Genomic DNA, 19,177 nt, shown 5'->3' with positions numbered 1-19,177 from the left:
TTATGCTTTAGGTGACAATGGCCCTTGGGAACAAAAGTGCCAGTTTGCAGGAAGTGTTGGACCTTTCACTGGAACATGGCAGATCAAAAAAGGTGTAAAAAAAAAAAAATAGGTTCAGCTGAAAAGCCCTAGAAGGCTCTACAGTCAGCTGTATCCAATTAGCTCGAGTTTGTTATGTTTCTTTTTTTTTTTTTTTTTTGCTTTTCTCCTTATAAGGTGATCTTCTATGTGCATGCTAGGTGGGGGTTCAGCTAAGCAAACCACCTGGGAAGGAGGCCACAGGGTGCCCACTGTGGTATATTGGCCAGGCAAGATCCCAGCAAACACCACCAGCTCAGCCCTGCTCAGGCAAGCACACGTTCACAAGATACATCAACCATTTCAAACACAATTACTTTTACACCTTGAGTACAAACGTACAAAGGCATGCCTAGTCTGGGCACCCCCCAGTCTAAAATGTTAAAGAGATGAAGATGGTCTAATTTCTAAAAGGCTCTAATGTTGAAGGGAGTGACATTTATTGGTGTTATAACTGTACTGAATTATGATTCTATAACCCCAACTTCGTGTACCTTTCCTTATTATGTAGTGGTATGGACATCTTTCCAACCGTTCTGTCCTTGGCAGGGGTAGCGCCCCCCTCAGACAGGCGTTATGATGCTACTGATGCCACAAATGTTCTCCTGCACGGTGATCACTCTGGTCATGAGGTAAAAACAACTCTACCTCAACAACTTTAAGCTCTACATTTTATTGTGTTGTGAAACAGGATTGTCCTGTGTTCTTGTGTTGTAGTTTCTCTTCCACCCTAACAGTGGTGCTGCAGGAAAGTTTGGGGACTTGCAAACAGTTCGAGCAGGAAAACATAAAGCTTTCTACATCACAGGTGATGTTCAAATTCAGGTTAAGCCAAGCTTAGATTGCAGCTTGTTATGCCTCTATGGTGAAGTGTATAGGTAATGTCTTCACAGTGACATTAATCTGGTTCTGCTCTGTGTAACTCAATGGGGAGTTAGAATAACATGGGTTGCGGTGGTGGCCCAGGGGTAGTGCACACGACCCATGTACAGAGGCCTCAGTACCAGGTGTGAGTCCTGGTACTGAGGACCTTTGCCACATGTCTTCCTCCTCTCTCTCAGTCCCATTTCCTGTCAGCCTACTTTCAGATAAAGACCCTAGATACACAAAAATGATAACATATACAAATATAACAAAACATGCCTATATTTCTAGCAAAGCCTGGTATTCGTACACACGTGAAATCCATCTTGTACTGCTCCCCCTTCAACCGTTTGTGTGCGAAATCAAAAACGGTTCGGGACAATCACATTGCAGTATTGATGTTTAAGACGACGCATACTGGTGCGACGAAAGCAAGAGCTACCGAGCCCACAGCCGAACCAACTAGGGCTGCAACTAACTATTATTTTAATAATCGATTAATCGGTTGATTATTTTTATGATTAATCGATGAATCGGACGGGAAAAAAAAGTTTTATTTCCATTTCTTTTTTCCAAATTTTAACATTTGGAATGAACGAACTTATAAGCGCACAAAACACAAGTTGCTACTTTGGTGTTCTGTTACAATAATATTCGGTAATAAATCATTTTTGCTTCAAATAAAGAATTTATGTTGACTAGCTTGTTAGTCAATCATTTAATAGTCAATGTCGTCTATATGAACAGAGCTTTAACACAACAGAAGTGAAGCTGTAAAACTGGGGTGTCAATGCTTGGACTCATGCATCTAGGGGAAAAATTGGGCCTAACAATGCAACTAGTGCAAAAACGCCACTTCTGACAATCAAATAAACCTCCATTTTATGTAAATACTACATATTTTACTTCCAAGAATTTCTATTCTCTTAAATTTTTCAAGTTTTTCTTTGAAGAGCGAAAAAGGCTGTTAGATATTTAATACTTTTTATTTTATTTTACATTTTTGAGGGTGTCCTTTAGGGAAGCTTATGTCTTGTTCTTCTGTAAGTGTTTTTAATTTGGGTCTGCCTCTTATCATTCTGAGTGTCTCACCAACATTTCATTATGGTTACATAACAACAATAAAGTCTTGATTCTTGAAAAGTTAGTTTAGAACCCTGCTCCTCTCTCCCCTTACAGTACCACTCAGACTTTGTCAGCAAATAAAAACTTAAAGCTTAATCAACAAATTATTACCACCTGAATGAAATTGTATTCCGACTGAGAGGGCTGGTTTATGATCTATAATCCGATCAGCATCCATCTAAACACTTGTTCCGATTAACTCATGAACTTACTGCTAACCATTACCAGTGCATTTCTCACCATAACCCTAATCTATACCTAATTGACACCTTAGTCCTAAATCTAACCCCTAACCCTAAAGAAAGTGAGAACAAAAGTTTAACTCACTTTACATCAATTTCCTTACATTGGTATCAAATTAGAAGAAAAGAAAAGTGCCGCTCAGCTGCAAGTACACACACAAGCACACACACTTCACGCCAAGACATGAACGGAGTTTGCCTGTTCATGTTCTTCTTGCTGAGGCAACAGTGCTAGCAGCTGTGCCACTGTGCCTCTTACTAAGGAACTTTTGACCAAATATCCTCTGCGGGGATGTATTGCATATATTGGATCCACTATGTAGAATTTTTATCATGTGTGAATTAGAGATAATCTCCAAACATGGGCACCCAACTTTTGTTTTTGACACTCAATGAAGTTGTTTGTTTCAGAAAGATTTTTCTACAAAGGACAGCTCAAAATAATATGACATTCATGGTGGTGATCAATGTATTTAAACTTTTCACTGGTGCTGTACATAGCCAAGGGCTTTAAAATAAAATATAATTGATTAATTAATTAAATAATTAATTAGATTTTATAATTAAAAGGATTTTATTTTGACAGGTGGAGCAGAAGCTTGCAGTGGTGGAACCGGAGAGGAGCAGCTCCACGACCCGCCTCTGATATTTGACTTGGAGCATGAAGAGGCCGAAGAAACACCCCTGCAGTTTGACACACCTGACTACAGGGCGGTTGCACAAAAGGTTGCCCGCAAGAGAGAGGAACTCCTATGGGACATTGCCACGGACACATCAGTGTCCACAGCAGACTACAGCCAAGATGAATTAGCAGCACCATGCTGTGACCGAAGGCAGGCTGTCTGCCGATGCCACACTGTGTTCTGAGGCTAGAAGAGAACACAAAAACCTGTTAAAAACAAAATGAGGTAGGCAAACAAAAGTGGACACCGCTATCTCATTTGCATGTATGCAGCAGTTGGTGTGCAGAAAGTGTTGATTAAAAGGTTCAATGTCCAGATGCAGCAGATGTGCAAACAAGAAAGCCCTGCAGCTGAGCTTTGGTCTTTAATCCACAGCGTCGCTGGTCCTGTTGTCTTTTAGATCGATATTTGGAAAAATAAACAATGCATCTGGAGTTGAGAGACAGCGTACATTTTAAAGGGGCATAGTCACGCACCATAACTAGAAAAAAACACACAAAAAACATACATTCATCTTCAAATAAAACAATATACACCAAGTTTTCGTCCTGATATTGTTGACTTAATACTTTTTGAGCCTGAAAATAATTTTTGCACTGGGTGCAATGAGCAGACATAAACATTGTTACATACCATCTGCCAGCACCGGCAGATAGTATGTACCAATGAACTTTTAGAAAGCAAGATGGTGCCATCCTGCAATGCTCTGCCATAAAGTGTCAGCTTAGCGCGGTTGAAGACCAACCTGATACATTTTTTTTGGCCTTTTCCACACTTGATCTTGAACTTTTCCAATTTCTTTTTGCACCTCTGTTGGGCGTTCCTGACTTGCTCGGCTCCATTACTTCTTGTTGTTACCTCATACTGTACCTCTGGGCACATGGTCTTCTTATGGTAGTTAAAAGTACTTTGTTTTCGAACAAATTGAGCAAAACCAAAGTGTAAAACAGAGAAATAAAATATAATAATCAGAAAACCTTTGTATACAACCATAGTTAGCTACTGGTAGGGCTGAAAGTTATAGCTTAAAAATTAAACCTCATATTTTATTATACCAAATCCGATTAATAAATTTTTTTTTCTCCCTTTTGTTTCACAAAAAGAAATTAAAGAAATAATTTTAAAAACTTGCTTTTATGTCAAGTATTATGTTTGGGAGTTGACCTGAATTCAAAGTGCAACTAAATACAAGCTGAAACATGCTTGTAAAACAAGATCTGTGTATCAGTGTACAAATGTGTGCATGTTAGTGAGAGCGTTTGGGTGAATGTGACTCTGGTGTACAGCGCTTTGAGTGATCACTATGACTGGAAAAGTGCTATATAGGTTCAGCCCATTTACCGTTTATTTTATTCCTTTGCATGGACAAAATAAAATTCAGATTTTCCAAAAAGTTAATCTTAAAAAAATTGTAAATTCGAATTAATCGATTAAATTGATTTATCGCCCCACCCTAGCGACTGCGGTAGAAATTTGTAAAGTCATAGTATGTGACTAATAACCCTTTAAGCCAGGGTTTGATTCCCAGCCTTGAGACATTTGCTGAATAAGGCCTCCTGTCTCGATGCTATCAATGAAGGACACCAATGCCACTATGCCATTAACAGAAAAAATAAGTCCTAAAAACAAATTTAAAGAAAGAGATTCGTTGCTGTCGTCTAGACTAAATGAGGTACAGTTCAGGGGTCAAATATTTACAACATAAACAGAAGCAGCCACGTTGACAGGTTGAGTCACTTTCAGCTTTAATGGGTCGCTGGGTAAAATATCCAGAACTGAACAGCTCAGAGTTTAACAACAGCGCCATCTTTTGGCAAGTTACGGGTTATTACCTGGTCACCTAGTACACTTGTACTAAATAGAAATTTAATATATACACATTATACATACATTAAAAAGTCTTAACATACATTAGGTATGGTAAGTCTGTTGATGTGTAATAAGGTAAAAGAATATTTTAAACATCAAAGTAAAAATAACTATGAGGTACATCTTAACATCTCATGTTATTAAAAAGCTCTTAATCGTGAACTGAAAGTCAAGGAGCTGTCGCTTTACCACGTGCAGCTCGTCACCAACTCTCTAACATTTGTGCCAACAACCCCCTCTAAGAGTCAACAACTCTAAATATATTATCAGGTTACATTTGTGACTCCCAATGGTCTCTTCTGTTGCCAGCATGATTAGCATCTTAGCAGCATCTGCAAGTAATCTAATATGTATGACATGTGTAATGATTTAAATAGTGTATCATACACTATCCTTTCCTTCTATAGAGCACCAATCTTCTCTGTTTTGAGGCAATGGCCATTAATAACCTTCAATAAATGTAGTAAACATTTAAAGGGTCTCCGACTTGAAAATGCTTCCAGGTAGCAGGAAGGACAAACTGGTCGGCAGACTTCAGGTGATTCATTTGGGGAGATATTCACAAAGTTCTGGGCTTTAAAAGAACCCAGCCAAGCTCATCTCAGATGAGCTTTAACGACTCTTTAACGAAAGCTGCATGTTCAGCCCAGTTGTTGATTCGTTGCTACTGCTGGAATACAACACATTTACAGTGCCTCGCAAAAGTATTCATACCCCTTGAACGTTTTGTCACACTACATGCTCAAATGACTTTTACTGGAGCTTGTAGCTCCAATAGTTTAATGAACTAGAGCTGCTGCGATTTGAACATAATTGGTGGAGAAGGGAAAATAGCGCATTTTTTCTGGAAATTAAATCTGAAAACAAGGTTAAAAGCTAACATAAGCTAAGAAGGGTCAACAGTATCATATTAAAACATATATAAAACCCCATAACTGAAAATAAAAAAACAAATAGCTGAAACAAACACCTAGAGCTGTAAATAGTCCCATTTGCTTTACCGTAAGCCAAGTAGGGCACACAGTGAACACGTGGTACAAAGATCTCTGGTCAAGCTGAAGTTATTGGCCTACATGCAGGAGTGATGTGTGGCGGCAACCAACACAGCTCAACACCCTAAATATACCATGCACACTGTGAAACATGGTGGTGACAGCATGATGCTGTGGGGATGCTTTTCCTCAGAAGGGATAGAAACATTGGTCAGAGTTCATGTATCCCAATTCTTACAGGAAACCTGCTGACTTGGGCAACCCAGCTTTATATCGAAGCGTACTCATGTATTAGAAGTAGCCAGTAAAAGTCAAGTTGTAACGTGATAAAATGTGACAAAGTTCAAGGGGTGTAAATAATTTTGAATAACAGTTTTTACCCCGATGACCACTGGAGTAAGAGACTCCCCCCACCCCAAATGCATAAGCGGGAATAGTCAGTAGCTGGATGGGTGTTTTTGGTCGCTACGGTAATAGTAGTTCTTGGACCAATAGTAATGTCGGAAAGTTCATGAACTTTTTTGGAAGTTTCCTTTCCATTTTGCAAAAATAGAATAATGCTTTTTTTGTCCTACACGAGACAAAGAGAACAAAAAGGTACAGACTTAGCAAATCAGTGGAAGGTGAAACTAGATTTAGGTCTTTTTGGTAATAAATGAATTACTATCTCATGTGATTCCATCACGTTATTTGAAAAACAAGAATTGTCTTACCACTTAAGGTACAGTAGTGAAAAGGGTGAAGATTTCTAAGGGCAATATCATTTTTGAAGCTCTACAGCAAACATGTTACCAGCCTGTATTTTTTAGATCTATATTCACATGAAGATCACTTTTCATGGTGTTACCTTTTCAGATTTCTCAAGACCATGCGCACTGTTGTGAAACAGTTTAGTTCACAGATAAGAGCCACAATGGAGCTTTTGTTTTAAATGAAACTTCAGAATTAAGTTAAAAGAAAAAGAAACATTGCAGAGGGAGCGTAAATGGTGCCAGTTGGGTTTGATTATCCAGGCCAATACTATGAGAAAACAACCCAGAACATTTAAATTTATACTAAAATTTATTTTTATGCCTTCAGTTGTTCTAAACTCATATACAGCACTTAGAAATTAGAAGTTACAAGATCGTTTTTTCTTATTGTTGGGGCTGCATGTAAGGGTCACACGTATTGCCAAATGTAAACTGCCAGCATGTGTCCAGCCAAACACAGGAAATATCGGACCATTTTCTAAAAGTATAACACTTGGGTAAAGAAAAAAGTGCAATATTCATGTAGAAAACATTAAAATTAATAAGGAAAAAAAATCAAAAGGGTTCATAAATCTTCATGAAACACTGTCTGCATTCTGTGTACATGTTACTACAAATATCTAATTCTATTGACTATGGCATTATATTGGGTACTCTTGATAAAACAAAGAAGAATCTGGAGGTGTTTCCCTAATGAGGGATGTCCTAGTTCTCCTTTTCTCAGATGTCTTACAGAATAAAAGAAACACAGAACACGGGAACGACCAGCAAGTAATATTCTTTGACATCGTATCCAAGGTAAACGATGAGCTAGGTGGAAGGTCAGGGAAGCCAACATCTCTAGTCGTCTGTGTTAGTTTTGATCATCCTTTCTGTTTGAAATAAGTTCTGTTAATCAGATTTCTGTGCAGGAGTAAGTGGGGTATCTTGGGGAACAGATGATTAATTACTCTGGTTGCTGAATGGAGGAAACTCGTTCTCGTCATCCAGACAAACCGGGCCCTCTGCAAATTCATGCTCAGGGAAAACTTCCCCCCTCTGCGTTCCACCATCTTCTGAGTAGCCTGGGAGGAAAAGAAGGGAAACAGATTCAGATGGAGATGTTTTCTTATGCCGACAAATAGCAGCTAGGATCAACTATCCCACTGAAAAACACTCCTGAATTTAGCTCTTTTGTTTGGGGGATATGCTTCTGTTCTTAAAGTGTTACAAAATAGTTTGGTGGAAAAACAGTGAAAAATTTTATAACAATTGTAATTCCATTTCTTAATGGAAGACCATTATCCATATTTTATCCATGACCATAATAATGTAATCATTGCAAACATTTTATTTTCACACATATCCCATGTAGCTATCTCATGCTGATATATAGTTTTACATATACTACCATTAAAAAGAATTCTTCCCTAATGGCTGCATAGAACTGTTTTACATTAGAAAATTATCATTGGCTTGCAAAGTATTTCCTGATCTTTTTCACATTTTGTCACATCACAACCATAACCTTCATTCTTGTTTGATAAACCCACACAAAGTATCACATAATTCAGAAGAGAAAGTAAAATGATACATGGTTAAATCTAATTTAAAAAATCTGAAAAGTGTGTCTTGAATGTGTAGTCTGTCTGTTTTAATCAGATTGCCCTGAAAAACACGCAGGAACAACTGCCTTCACAAGTCTCCCTGTTCAGTAAACTGATTCAACCTGTTTAATTTAATCTCTGTACAAAAGCAGCCGTTCTGTTTCTAGTCTTAGAGGTTTGTTATAAAACATTAGAGAACAAACACCATCGTAAGGACCAAGGCACAGCAGACAAGTCACAAACTAAGTTGTGGAGAAGGCTATAATACGTCAATATCCAAACCTGTGATCGTCCCACAGAGCTCTGTGCAATTCTGCATTGAAATATCAAGGCCTGGCAAGGAGAGGTCTAATCAGAGAAGCATGCAAGAAGCCCATCGTAACACTGCTGGAGCTCCAGAAATTTACAACTCAGACATGAGAATCTGTGAGACAACTATTAATTGTGCACATCCCAAATCTGGAGTTTAAGGAAGAGTGGCAAGAAGAAGGCCATTGTTGAAAGAACGCCAATAAGAAGGTCTTCCAAAAAGCATAGGGAACATACAGCAAATATGTGGAAGAAGCTGATCTGGTCAGACGAGACCAAAATTTAACACTTTGGTTTACATGAGCTACATATCAAAATTAACACACCACTCCCACAATACAACACAGTGGTTGCAGCAGCATGCTGTGTTTTTAGAGGGGCCTTGGAGACACAGTTGATGGGAAGTTTAAATGGGCTAGGTACGGGGCAATAATAAAGAAAATGTCTTAGAGACCACAAAAGACTTGAGATACTAACAGAAAAATAGAACCAAAAAAGACAACCAGAGCTACAATGGAATGGTTGCGGTCAAAGCATATTAATGTGCTAGAATAACTCTGAAAGGCTACAGGTGAGAATCTGTGGCAAAACCTAAAAACACTTGAACATGTACATCACACTTTCTAGATTGTTCTAATAAAAAAAACAAAAACAAACTGAAAACCATGTATCGTTTTTCTTCTACACGTTTATATGTGGTCTGCCAGATGAAATCCCAATAAAATACATTGGACACTGGGGTTGTAAGATGACAGAAAATAAAAAGGTTAATCTGTATAAATACTTCAAAACTCATTTTGACTTTTTAACTTATATGTCTGCCATAACACACTTGAGCAAAAATGTAAAAATGGTAACATAGCAGTAAAACAATAATTACACATATTTAGTACAAGGAGGCATTTTGATATCACAGGCTTTCTTTGACATGTGTAACAAATAATAGATGTTACCCATGTTACCCATGAGTGTGGTAGAGGAGGGCGGTGTTGAAGGTAAAGCCACAGTGGCAGCGTATGATTGGCCAGCTGGTTGCTGGAGGCCGTCCTCTTGGTTCTCCTCTTCCTTCTCTTCCTCTTGCTCCTCACTTGATTCAAAGAGTCTGGAGGAGCAGAGCAGAAAGGACAACACAAACACATGAAAATCAGCATTTTATCCAAGTCACTAATATGGCACTTTATATCATGTGCTCTTTCTATAAGTGCCATTTTGCTAGTAATGAAAGAAAGTGCTGCTTTTTACAGATTACTGTTGATATAAGATTAGCGTCCCTCAACATTTAATATTTGTAAAAGGTAGCTTATTTGCATATTTATAAAATAAATGTTATTTTTATAGTGCAAATATTTCTATTATCATGAACACACCTGTGTTTTTGAACAAGGGTGCACTCGCCTCCGTCCTGCGGATCTACATTGTAGATATAGAGGTACCCCTCCGAGGATGCAACTAGCAGACGTGGAAGCTTCTGAATCCTGAAAAACAGACAAGATATAAACAAATCTACTCAGATACGACCCTTTCCCTTAGGAATTAAAAAAAATCCTGCTGATTTCTTACGTGGCCAGGGCACAGATGTTCTTCAAGCCAAACATGTTGAGTCGTACAGTGGCGAAGGCTCGGTCCTGGTGCATCATGTCAGAAACATGGGTGGGCAAGTAGGTACTGGCTGCCGTGAACATTTTCCCCACATATGCTGACCAAGTTGGAGAGTCCTCGTCTTGACTGCAAGAAAAAAAGAATGATTATTGTTAAAAAGTTAGCCAGTCCAACCTGCTATAATACCAGTTCAGCGTGAGTAGGTGGCAACTACATCAGCAGCTACATCAGCAATGACATCAACACTCAAGAAAGTTGAAGATATTAATGCTGCAAAACACGACGCTGTTGTTGCACTGAAAACAATAACAGGCCTTTATACATCGTAGTTTCTAATAACCTCCAATTATCCACTCATATATTCCCGCACATTCTTAACTAGACACAGCCGCCATAGAAAGAGTTCCAGAGCCACGTTAAAAGCCCTATTTCTGCAGCGTTAAACTATCCTGTTATAACTCTTCTCAACTGACTAGAAATGGGTTCGACACTGACCCATGGACCTTTACCACTAGGGTTGCCAAATTGGCACCTATAGAATATGGGAGAATTTCTGGGGGGTAATGACTGAACTTAATTTGTCAGAGACAAAGCTGCACCAGTCCATGACTTCTGCATCGATGTGACTTCCTCATATAAGTCTGGGAAAGTGGACTAGTGTTTGTATACAGAAAATGGAGGCTGCAGTCAAAATATGGGACAAAGAGAAGCTCAATCCGAATACCCTTATAGAGCAAGGACTCTTCAGCCAAAGCAGAAGTGCGTCAGCGGTCGCCATGATAAGTGCTGTCCCAATAGTGCAGTCAGTAAGGAAGGAGGTAGGAAAGTAGCCTGTGTGCTCCCTACGGCGGCTAGTTTTGCCTAGGAACCCTGCGACATCCCTTACCGCTGCTAAGAAGCCTTTAGGTATCCCACAATTCTTTGTGTGGCATGACGTATCACCACAGCCCCCTCACGGAAATCAACGAAAATGTCCGAAGAAAAGCGATCTCGCACTTTGTAGTTACTTTTCGGAAGGCTGTAGGCCTAGATTTGACACGCATCATCCATGTGCGTTTCTGTCACGTAATGACGTCGGAGTTAAAGATTAGCTAGAAACTATTATTGAGGGTAGTCTTTCACTCTGGGTCCCTGAGCAAGACACTTGACCACAGATTGCTCCCTGTGTGCCACTGCTTACTAAGGGTTGGGTTAAACACAGAGACAAAATCCCCCTCTCTGGGACTATAAAGGGAAATATTTATTTTATTTAAAAAGTCTACTCTGATTTGTTTCTCTGCATTACAGCTGCAGCCTGATCCAAAAAGGGGTACTAACAGCTTGCATCCGCTGGACTTGATAGGTGTGTATTCAGTACAACCCTTGTCCTGAATCTCATAAAGCAGATATTCCATGCTAAAAGAATGAAGAAGTTTGCATTGCATTGGATCGCAAACGCTCTCCTCTGTCTCTAAACTGCACATTGCTCAGTGACTTTCTAGAATGTGAAAGTTAGAATGTGATGCAAAAACTTGAGGCCACTACACTAAAAAAAGCCTTGTCTGGGCTGATTATCCAGATGATAAAAGAACAGATATCCGTTCATTTTGTGTTTCAGCTGTGCTAAATAACTCACATGAGGAAGCTGTAAGATAAAGGAGCAAAGGCCTGGATGTCAAGCACTTAAGACAGCAGTAGGTGATTGTGTCGGAGCAAAACACATTCTAATTTCACAAAATAGCTGTGGAACTGCAGCACAAAATATATTCAATTCTATATGTCTAGATAAGATCTAAGATGACATCAAAAGCTGGATGACATTAAATTTCCTGCAATTAAATTCTGACAAGACAGAAGTTGTAATCTTTGGACCAGAGTCCTCAAAACATAAACTTCTTAATCACTTAATCTGGATGGCATTAACTTGGCCTCTGGCAATAAAGTAAAGAATCTTGGTGTTATTTTTGACCATACCATGTAATTTAAATCCCATATTAAACAGGTTTCCAGAGTTTCCTTTTTTCACCTGAGGAATATCGCCAAAATTAAAAACATTCTGTCCAGGAGTGATGCTGAAAAACTAGTCCATGCATTTGTTACTTCAATGCTGGACTATTGTAATTCTTTACTATCAGGAAGTCCACAAAATGCAGTGCAAAGTCTTCAGCTGATCCAAAATGCTGCAGCAAGAGTTCTGATGAAAATCAACAAGAGGGATCATATTTCTCCAATTTTAGCTTCCCTTCATTGGCTTCCTGTTAAATCAAGAATAGAATTTAAAATTCTTCTTCTAACGTATAAAGCCCTTAATAATCAAGCTCCATCATATATCAGAGCTCTGATTACCCTGTATGTTCCTAACAGAGCACTTCGCTCTCAGACTGCAGGTCTGCTGGTGGTTCCTAGAGTCTCTAAAAGTAGAATGGGAGGCAGATCCTTTAGCCATCAGGCTCCTCTCCTGTGGAACCAACTCCCAGTTTTGGTCCGTGAGGCAGACACCCTGTCTATTTTTAAGACTAATGTTAAAACTTTCCTTTTTGACAAAGCTTATAGTTAGAGTGGCTCATGTTACCCTGAGCTATCTCTATAGTTGTGCTGTGATAGGCCTAGGCTGCTGGAGGACATCAGGGTCTAATTTTCTCACTCTATAGAGTTCTACTGTTATCCAGTCTACTGTTCTCTAGTTTTGCATTGCATTACATTAAAATGACTGTCATCATTTCAGCTTTTAACTTTTAGCTCTCTCTCTCTTTTTCTTCATAGTAGGAACACCTGGTCTGGCGTTCTGTTAACTGTGACATCATCCAGAGAAGACGGCTCACCCGCTACTACCATCTAATGTAGAACAGATTACTAGATCAATGTGTGCTTCTGTGCTTTTTTGTTTCTCTTGTTGTGTCTCTGCTCTGTCTTCTGTAACCCCAGTCGGTCGAGGCAGATGACCGTTCATACTGAGCCCGGTTCTGCCTGAGGTTTTCCTTCCCATTAATGGGGAGTTTTTCTTCCCACTGTCGCTTCATGCTTGCTCAGTATGAGGGATTGCAGCAAAGCCATGGACAATGCAGATGACTCTCCCTGTGGCTCTACGATTCTTCAGGAGTGAATGCTGCTTGTCGGGACTTTGAAGCAATCAACTGGTTTCCTTATATAGGACATTTTTAACCAATCTGTATAATCTGACCCAATCTGTATAATATGATTGAACTTGACATTTTAAAGTGCCTCGAGATGACATGTTTCATGATTTGGCGCTATATAAATAAAATTGAATTGAATTGAATTGAAATGAATATGACTGTTTTACAGAAGAGACTTACACCGGACTGACTGGATGTGTTACTTTCATGGTCTAATCTGTGATAATCTGTGATAATGTTGTTTACCTGGGGCTGTGTTGTTCCAGTTTAAAGATATGAACAGTCTCAGTGTTGCTGGAGGCACACAGGAACTGAGCGTCAGCACTGAATGACAAAGAGCTGATGCTAACATATCTGAAAAAAACAAAAAAAAATAAGTTGTAATTTTTTCAAAAGACAAAGTAGTGTAAAATTACTTATTCTTTTTATAGGAAATTATGCTATGAAAAGAAGTAGAAAATCTATTTGTTTATATGCATAACCAACACTGTCCTCAAAATTCTAAATGGAGTTAGAGTAAAAGAATCAAATACTTGCCAATTTGGAAGTTTGAAAATCATCATGCATGTGGTATGGTACTATACCCTCGTCCTTTTTTAAAAACAATATTTTGTTGATGTTTTTCACTACTAAGACAATTCTCATTATCCCAGTCTGCAGGCACAATAACAGGAAAGATTAAAAACACGTGTAAGCACAGACCTTTTCATCCCTCGCCGAAATTCAAACAACTTCTGACCCTCTGGAACACTAAAAACTCTGATAACAGTACCCTAAAAAAAGAAGAAATAGTTCACACCTACCGTTATTAAAACCTATAAAAGGTTGGCAGAAAAGAAATCACACCCTCACCTTTTCGGATGCACTGGCCAGTTTTGTGCCCGAGGCGTTGAACGTCAGGGCCGCTAGCGGACTGTCGTGGGCTTGGATCAGGGTAACGGTGCTCTAAAAGTGGAAATCAAATTCTTTCTAATAACATTAATTTTTTTTACTCGGGGTTTACAGTCCCAGTTCTCACCAGGTTGTTGGCGTCATAGACTGTGATCTCTCCAATGGTGGCACTGCCTGGGTATGCAAGGTAGGAGTTACCGTGGTTGACACACAGCGCACACAGGCCTACAGGGTAGCACACAGAGCGTTTTACACACTGATTTACACAGAAATACTCTTACAGTGATGCAACAAAACAATTTCACTCCGCAGAATTTCACATATATATATATATATATATATATATATATATATATATATATATATATATATATATATATAAAGGAAATTCACTAAAGAAACTGAAGAATCCAACTTGTAAGCGAAAGTTGTGTGCTCAGTTTTAAATAGAAATAACAGAGACAGAAATAAATATCTTCAATTACAAAAAAATAATAAAAAGCACTCCCACCTTTATATTTCAGTTACTTGTCCTCAAAGGGACATTTTACACATCTGTGTAATTATCAACATTTGACATTACCCACTAAACATCTGTCTTAGATGAATACTTTACCAGCTAAATAAATGCTGCAAACTCTTAATTATACATAATTATGTGTAATTTTTTTTATATAATGTAGCTTCTGAAAGAACACGTTTGGTCTTGACTCATCCAACAGCAGTTGGTCAGCACAGAAAAATAAAACTTTGAGGTTATAATTTTGCGCTGGCTGATAACTAATGTTTGGCTTTATAGTACATTACTGGGTTAGGTTTGAAACTTTATGACCCTTTAATCCATTTGCAAATGTTTTGGCTTCTGCAGTGTTCTTCTAAATCAAATGTGTTGCTTTTGCAGAGAACGAATTTGAACTTTCAACAGGGGCTTCTGAAAAGATTCCATTTCCTAGGTCATCATTCAGCTAACAGACCTCTGTGAACTCGTCCCTCTTTGGAATAAAATATTTTTGATTAATAGCTTTGAAAAGCTCCAGCTAAAAATGCTCCCGTTTCCCAACAGAAGGAGTGTACCTGTTGGGTTGACCGGTGTGTTGAGCAGGGTCTTGAGTAGTTTCATGTCTCTGATATTGTGGATGTAGATCGACTCCTCCAGGCACACCACCAGTCGCTGATGTCCACATATGAAGTGACAGCCACAGATCAGCACAACCACGCAGCGAGACAGAAATGGAAAGATCAGTTTCCTGTTCTCACCTGTCTGTTCAGCTTGACCGAGAGGATGTTGTTGGAGTAGCTGTAGTTACAAATCTCTGTACCCTTCTTGAAGTGGTAGACGTTCATTCGACGGGGCATGGAAAGACTGACCACCACGACTAGACTGCTGGAGAACAGTCGCTCCACTATATAGACATCTGGGCACTCCACTGAGTGAAACAGACAAACAAACAAACAACATTGAATATTAACTGCACAGATTTGTCTGTGAAGCAGATGTTCAACTTTTAAGACTTGGCTTTAAATCGCCCTTTTAGATGCTATTGCTGTGGGAGCACATACTGACTGCTTTTCTTCTGTCAGCAATTTCCTTGTGCTTGTGCTTTATTTAAGGATTATTTGCGATAATTGCTGCCATGAACTTATTGTTTTCTTTATGTTATCTCTCTACAGAAGACCCAGTACTTCCGTGTTTGGCTGTGTCACTTTCCTAGAAGGGGTGTTGTCCTGGATGGAGCTATTGCTGCAACTTTCGGCCAATTAGCATGAAATTATCAACTGAATTTGATTATATTGTATCATAACTTGGCTTTTTAGTATTAAAATGAATTGTAATGATTTGCTTTAAAAATAATTTTACATAATCAGATATTAATAAATGTCACAGTCCTTTAAAGTGTAAATTGATGGTATATAAATAAAAGTATTAATTAGATTATCATTTTCACCATCATAGTTGCTTTTTTATAATGCTAACACAGCAAAAAACATTGTTTTGTGTTTGTTGCACATTGTTGAGCAGTCATGTTGCAGCCAATCTGGCTCGCTGTATGACTATTACGAATCTGATATCAGCTCAAATAGCTGCTTAGTCAGCATTCTTTTGATTAGCAGAATAACACAGTAGTTGACTGGATTGATCACACACACACACACACACACACACACACACACACACACACATATATATATATATATATATATATATATATATATATATATATATATATACATGTATATATATATATACATGTATGTATATATATATATATATATATATATATATATATATATATATACATACATACAGACATGCATGTTGTACACAAATGATCATTTCCTGCATTATTGTACAGTAGGTGAACATGAAAAATAGCCCCTTCCTACCTCCCTCATGGATGCAGTCCAGTTTGTCCACAGCTGTGACAGAGAAGAGCCGGTACCCCGTTTTTGTGCCCACAGACAGAGAACTATGATCAAAACATACACATTATGAGAACTATGTTCCAAACATACACACTAGATTGATCTTTTTCTCTTGCTGAGGTACAGCTTTCAGCAGGAGAACAAACCTAAACCTACAGCCAGAGCTGTAGGTTTAGGTTTGCTGGAGGCTGCTGGAGTTTTACGTCAAAGCATGTTCATATGTTAGTATGGTCCAGTCAAAGTTCAGACCTAAATCAAATTGAGAACCTGTGGGAAAACGTGGAAAAACACTTATTAAAAATGCTTTCCCATCTTTTAACTCATTTACAAAGTCATATGGAAATTTAAAACTCAGGATGTCCAAAGCTAGTGCAGACATACCTCACATGTCTGTAACTGTAGAGAAAGATTCCTCTACACGTAACAAATACACTTAACACCTTTCAGATCTGCCTTTGTATTTGTTGAAAACCAATAACTCTTGTTCTTCCACGCTATAATTATATGCTTTTGTGTTAGATACATTGTGGGTTTTTGTTTGCGATGTGGCTAAATGTAAAGAAGTTCAGGGGTTGTTAACATTGTGGTTTTATATATATATATAACTTTAAATTATAAAGGAAGTTCTTGTTTGCAGGATTCCAAAACAATGATCAAAACAGAAGTTGTACTGTGTCAAACAGAAGTCAGTGGTGCTGAAGTTGTTGTGGGCCTCAAACAACCTTGGGCTGCCTCTGAATTCATTATTACCGTTCAAAACAATCGTTTAGCAAAACAAAACGAAGCATGTTTTCCTTGGAGTAAGTTTATTCATGTATTGTTGGTTACTTATTTATGTTATAGCGGTCAGTGGGGTAAGATCACAATCTGACCACTTTGATGTGAAACAGGCCCTGAAGATTAACACAGTGGCCATCTTCACCTCCAGTTTATCTCCAAGTTTCAATGTTCCGATTAAAAACCCTTCACATTTGTTGTTATTTGCTTTCTGCTTCACTGTTTGGGTACATGCCACAAAAAAATCTGACCATGATCTGGAAATATGCCTGGAAGTCGGTTTATGCAACAGCCCGGTGTTTGCATGAAGGAGCTTCGAGTTCACCCACAGGGCCCGGACCGGCCCGCAGGTCGCTTACGTGGTGTCCTGGTTGAACGAGGCACAGATGAAGAGTCGGTGCGCTCCGGGGCCCTCCGAAAACGTGTCCTGGGTCTCCATCCGGGCCGCCTGGTCCTCCGTCTTCTCGCTGTCCGAGGTTGTAGGCCTTTGGCTCGGGCCGATCCCTGCCCGAGCCCGCTGCTCCTCCTCGGCGTCCAGATTCCAAGCGCCACGCTCACACTCTTCAGGGGAAGGAATGTTCAGGTTCAGATAGCGGCTCGGGGAGCGTTCACTGGCCGACGGATGAGGTATGCCGGATCTAAACAAGATCACATTTCAACCTTAACACCCCCTGGATCCGCTGGATCACCGTAACCGGTGAGGGATCCTGTTATTATGGTGTTATTAACTTCCAGCGTTCTCCAAGAAAAACAAAAACAGCTGATGGGAGGATGCGTCACTCTCAGCTGAATAACGATTGGCTCGCTGTGACAGTTTAACTCCGCCTCCTCACATTCCCATTGGCCAACCTTTTTTTGCGCCGACGTATGATTTGGTGGAACGTCTAAACATCAACCAGGAGCTGCCTATTGAAAAGAAATACAACGTGTGATTGGTCGGCTAACCTTTCCGTCTTAACACGAGGAATTATGTTGGCTATTTAATTGGATAAAACTCAGAGACAAAAACAACCGATAGGAGGTCCAAGTTATATTTGGTCATGTTTTTTTTTGTTTTTTCCCCCTTAAGGAAGCAAACATTAAATTTTACCACGGCAGATGACCTGTGTGCAGATTTAATCGTATCACTGTTCAAATTAATAGAAGTAAAACATCAAAAACAAGGGCACACTTTTTTTGTGGAGACTACATTTCTAAACAGAAACCTTATTGCAACTGAGAGCACTATATACTAAATCCACCTACCTCCCATACATAACACAACATATAATAGCCTACTCATTTATTTCAGCATCCTCTGCACTCATCACACTGTGGACATGTATGTGTGTATGTGTGCAGTATGTGCACCTGCACATCTCTTCCACCTCTGACATGTACTACATAATAACAATAATGGATTCATCAGGATTTAAGGACAGATGAGCATAACAGTGGAAATGAATTCCATGCCTTCTCATAATTAGGAATATAGTAAAGAAAATTGGCCCAAGGACTGAACCCTGTGGTACTCCACAAGTGACCCTTGAGAAATTTATTATTGACATGAACAAACTGTTAAACTAGCCTAACATTTTTCACTTCATCCCAACAGCACTTACAAGTCTTTCCAGGAAAATATTGTGATCAACTGTATCAAATGCAGCGCTGAGAAAATAAAAGGTGTATTACTTCTCTCATCAAGTTTTAATTATTTTGCACCCAGTAACATACAGAGTAGATGCAATATGGCCGATCCTGCTCAGGACCATTGAGATGACCAACTGGAGGCAATTTGCTGACACTGGAACTCCTCTTAGATAAAAAATTGCAACATGGAAAGTTGTCATTCATTTTTTGTGTTCAAGTTTGGGTTAATTAATGTAAAATT

General features: G+C 39.0%; 2 protein-coding genes across 6 annotated transcripts in view; one reads left to right on the top strand and one right to left on the bottom strand.

Annotated features, from left to right (window-relative positions):
• The window catches only part of LOC105935620 (arylsulfatase G), a 35,032-nt gene extending 20,739 nt beyond the window's left edge, over nucleotides 1–14,293 (top strand). For 3 of the 4 annotated variants that reach the window (XM_021323375.2, XM_021323374.2, XM_036142422.1), the window contains 5 exons: nucleotides 12–92; nucleotides 240–348; nucleotides 590–710; nucleotides 796–886; nucleotides 2,896–3,531. In XM_021323375.2, the coding sequence (XP_021179050.2) occupies nucleotides 12–92; nucleotides 240–348; nucleotides 590–710; nucleotides 796–886; nucleotides 2,896–3,176 (683 nt within the window). In that variant the 3' untranslated portion in view covers nucleotides 3,177–3,531. Of the gene's footprint in view, nucleotides 1–11; nucleotides 93–239; nucleotides 349–589; nucleotides 711–795; nucleotides 887–2,895; nucleotides 3,532–14,220 lie in introns of those variants that run through there. The other variant, XM_036142421.1, reaches the window with a different exon arrangement.
• Nucleotides 4,713–18,099, bottom strand: LOC105935625 (WD repeat domain phosphoinositide-interacting protein 1). 2 transcript variants are annotated; one of them, XM_021323382.2, is made up of 13 exons: nucleotides 17,667–18,099; nucleotides 16,492–16,574; nucleotides 15,364–15,533; nucleotides 15,181–15,277; nucleotides 14,234–14,331; nucleotides 14,068–14,160; nucleotides 13,918–13,988; nucleotides 13,462–13,569; nucleotides 10,061–10,225; nucleotides 9,868–9,975; nucleotides 9,454–9,602; nucleotides 7,556–7,669; nucleotides 4,713–7,477 (listed from the first exon to the last, which is right to left on the bottom strand). In XM_021323382.2, exons 1-13 carry the CDS (start codon nucleotides 17,744–17,746, stop codon nucleotides 7,446–7,448), a joined length of 1,368 nt encoding a protein of 455 aa, XP_021179057.2. In that variant the 5' UTR covers nucleotides 17,747–18,099; the 3' UTR covers nucleotides 4,713–7,445. The 2 variants fall into 2 exon arrangements, with proteins under 2 accessions (XP_021179057.2, XP_021179059.2); XM_021323384.2 differs by having other exon boundaries at nucleotides 9,463–9,602; nucleotides 17,667–18,098.
• Nucleotides 18,100–19,177: the final 1,078 nt, after the last annotated feature.

Source organism: Fundulus heteroclitus, chromosome 10, assembly GCF_011125445.2.
Source record: "Fundulus heteroclitus isolate FHET01 chromosome 10, MU-UCD_Fhet_4.1, whole genome shotgun sequence".
Taxonomy (NCBI): Eukaryota; Metazoa; Chordata; class Actinopteri; order Cyprinodontiformes; family Fundulidae; genus Fundulus; species Fundulus heteroclitus.
Note: the sequence above shows the minus strand (reverse complement) of the source record. Positions and strands in the feature narration are given on the sequence as shown.

What these genes read in the sequence shown, in the direction of transcription:
- LOC105935625 (XM_021323382.2), bottom strand. Translation starts at nt 17,746, where the DNA reads ATGGAGACCCAGGACACGTTTTCGGAGGGCCCCGGAGCGCACCGACTC. An exon ending in CGGTCAAGCTGAACAGACAG is followed by an intron (nt 15,278 to 15,363) that starts GTGAGAACAGGA and finishes TGTGGACATCAG; the next exon opens with CGACTGGTGGTGTGCCTGGA. An exon ending in CTGGAACAACACAGCCCCAG is followed by an intron (nt 10,226 to 13,461) that starts GTAAACAACATT and finishes TTTTTCTTGCAG; the next exon opens with TCAAGACGAGGACTCTCCAA.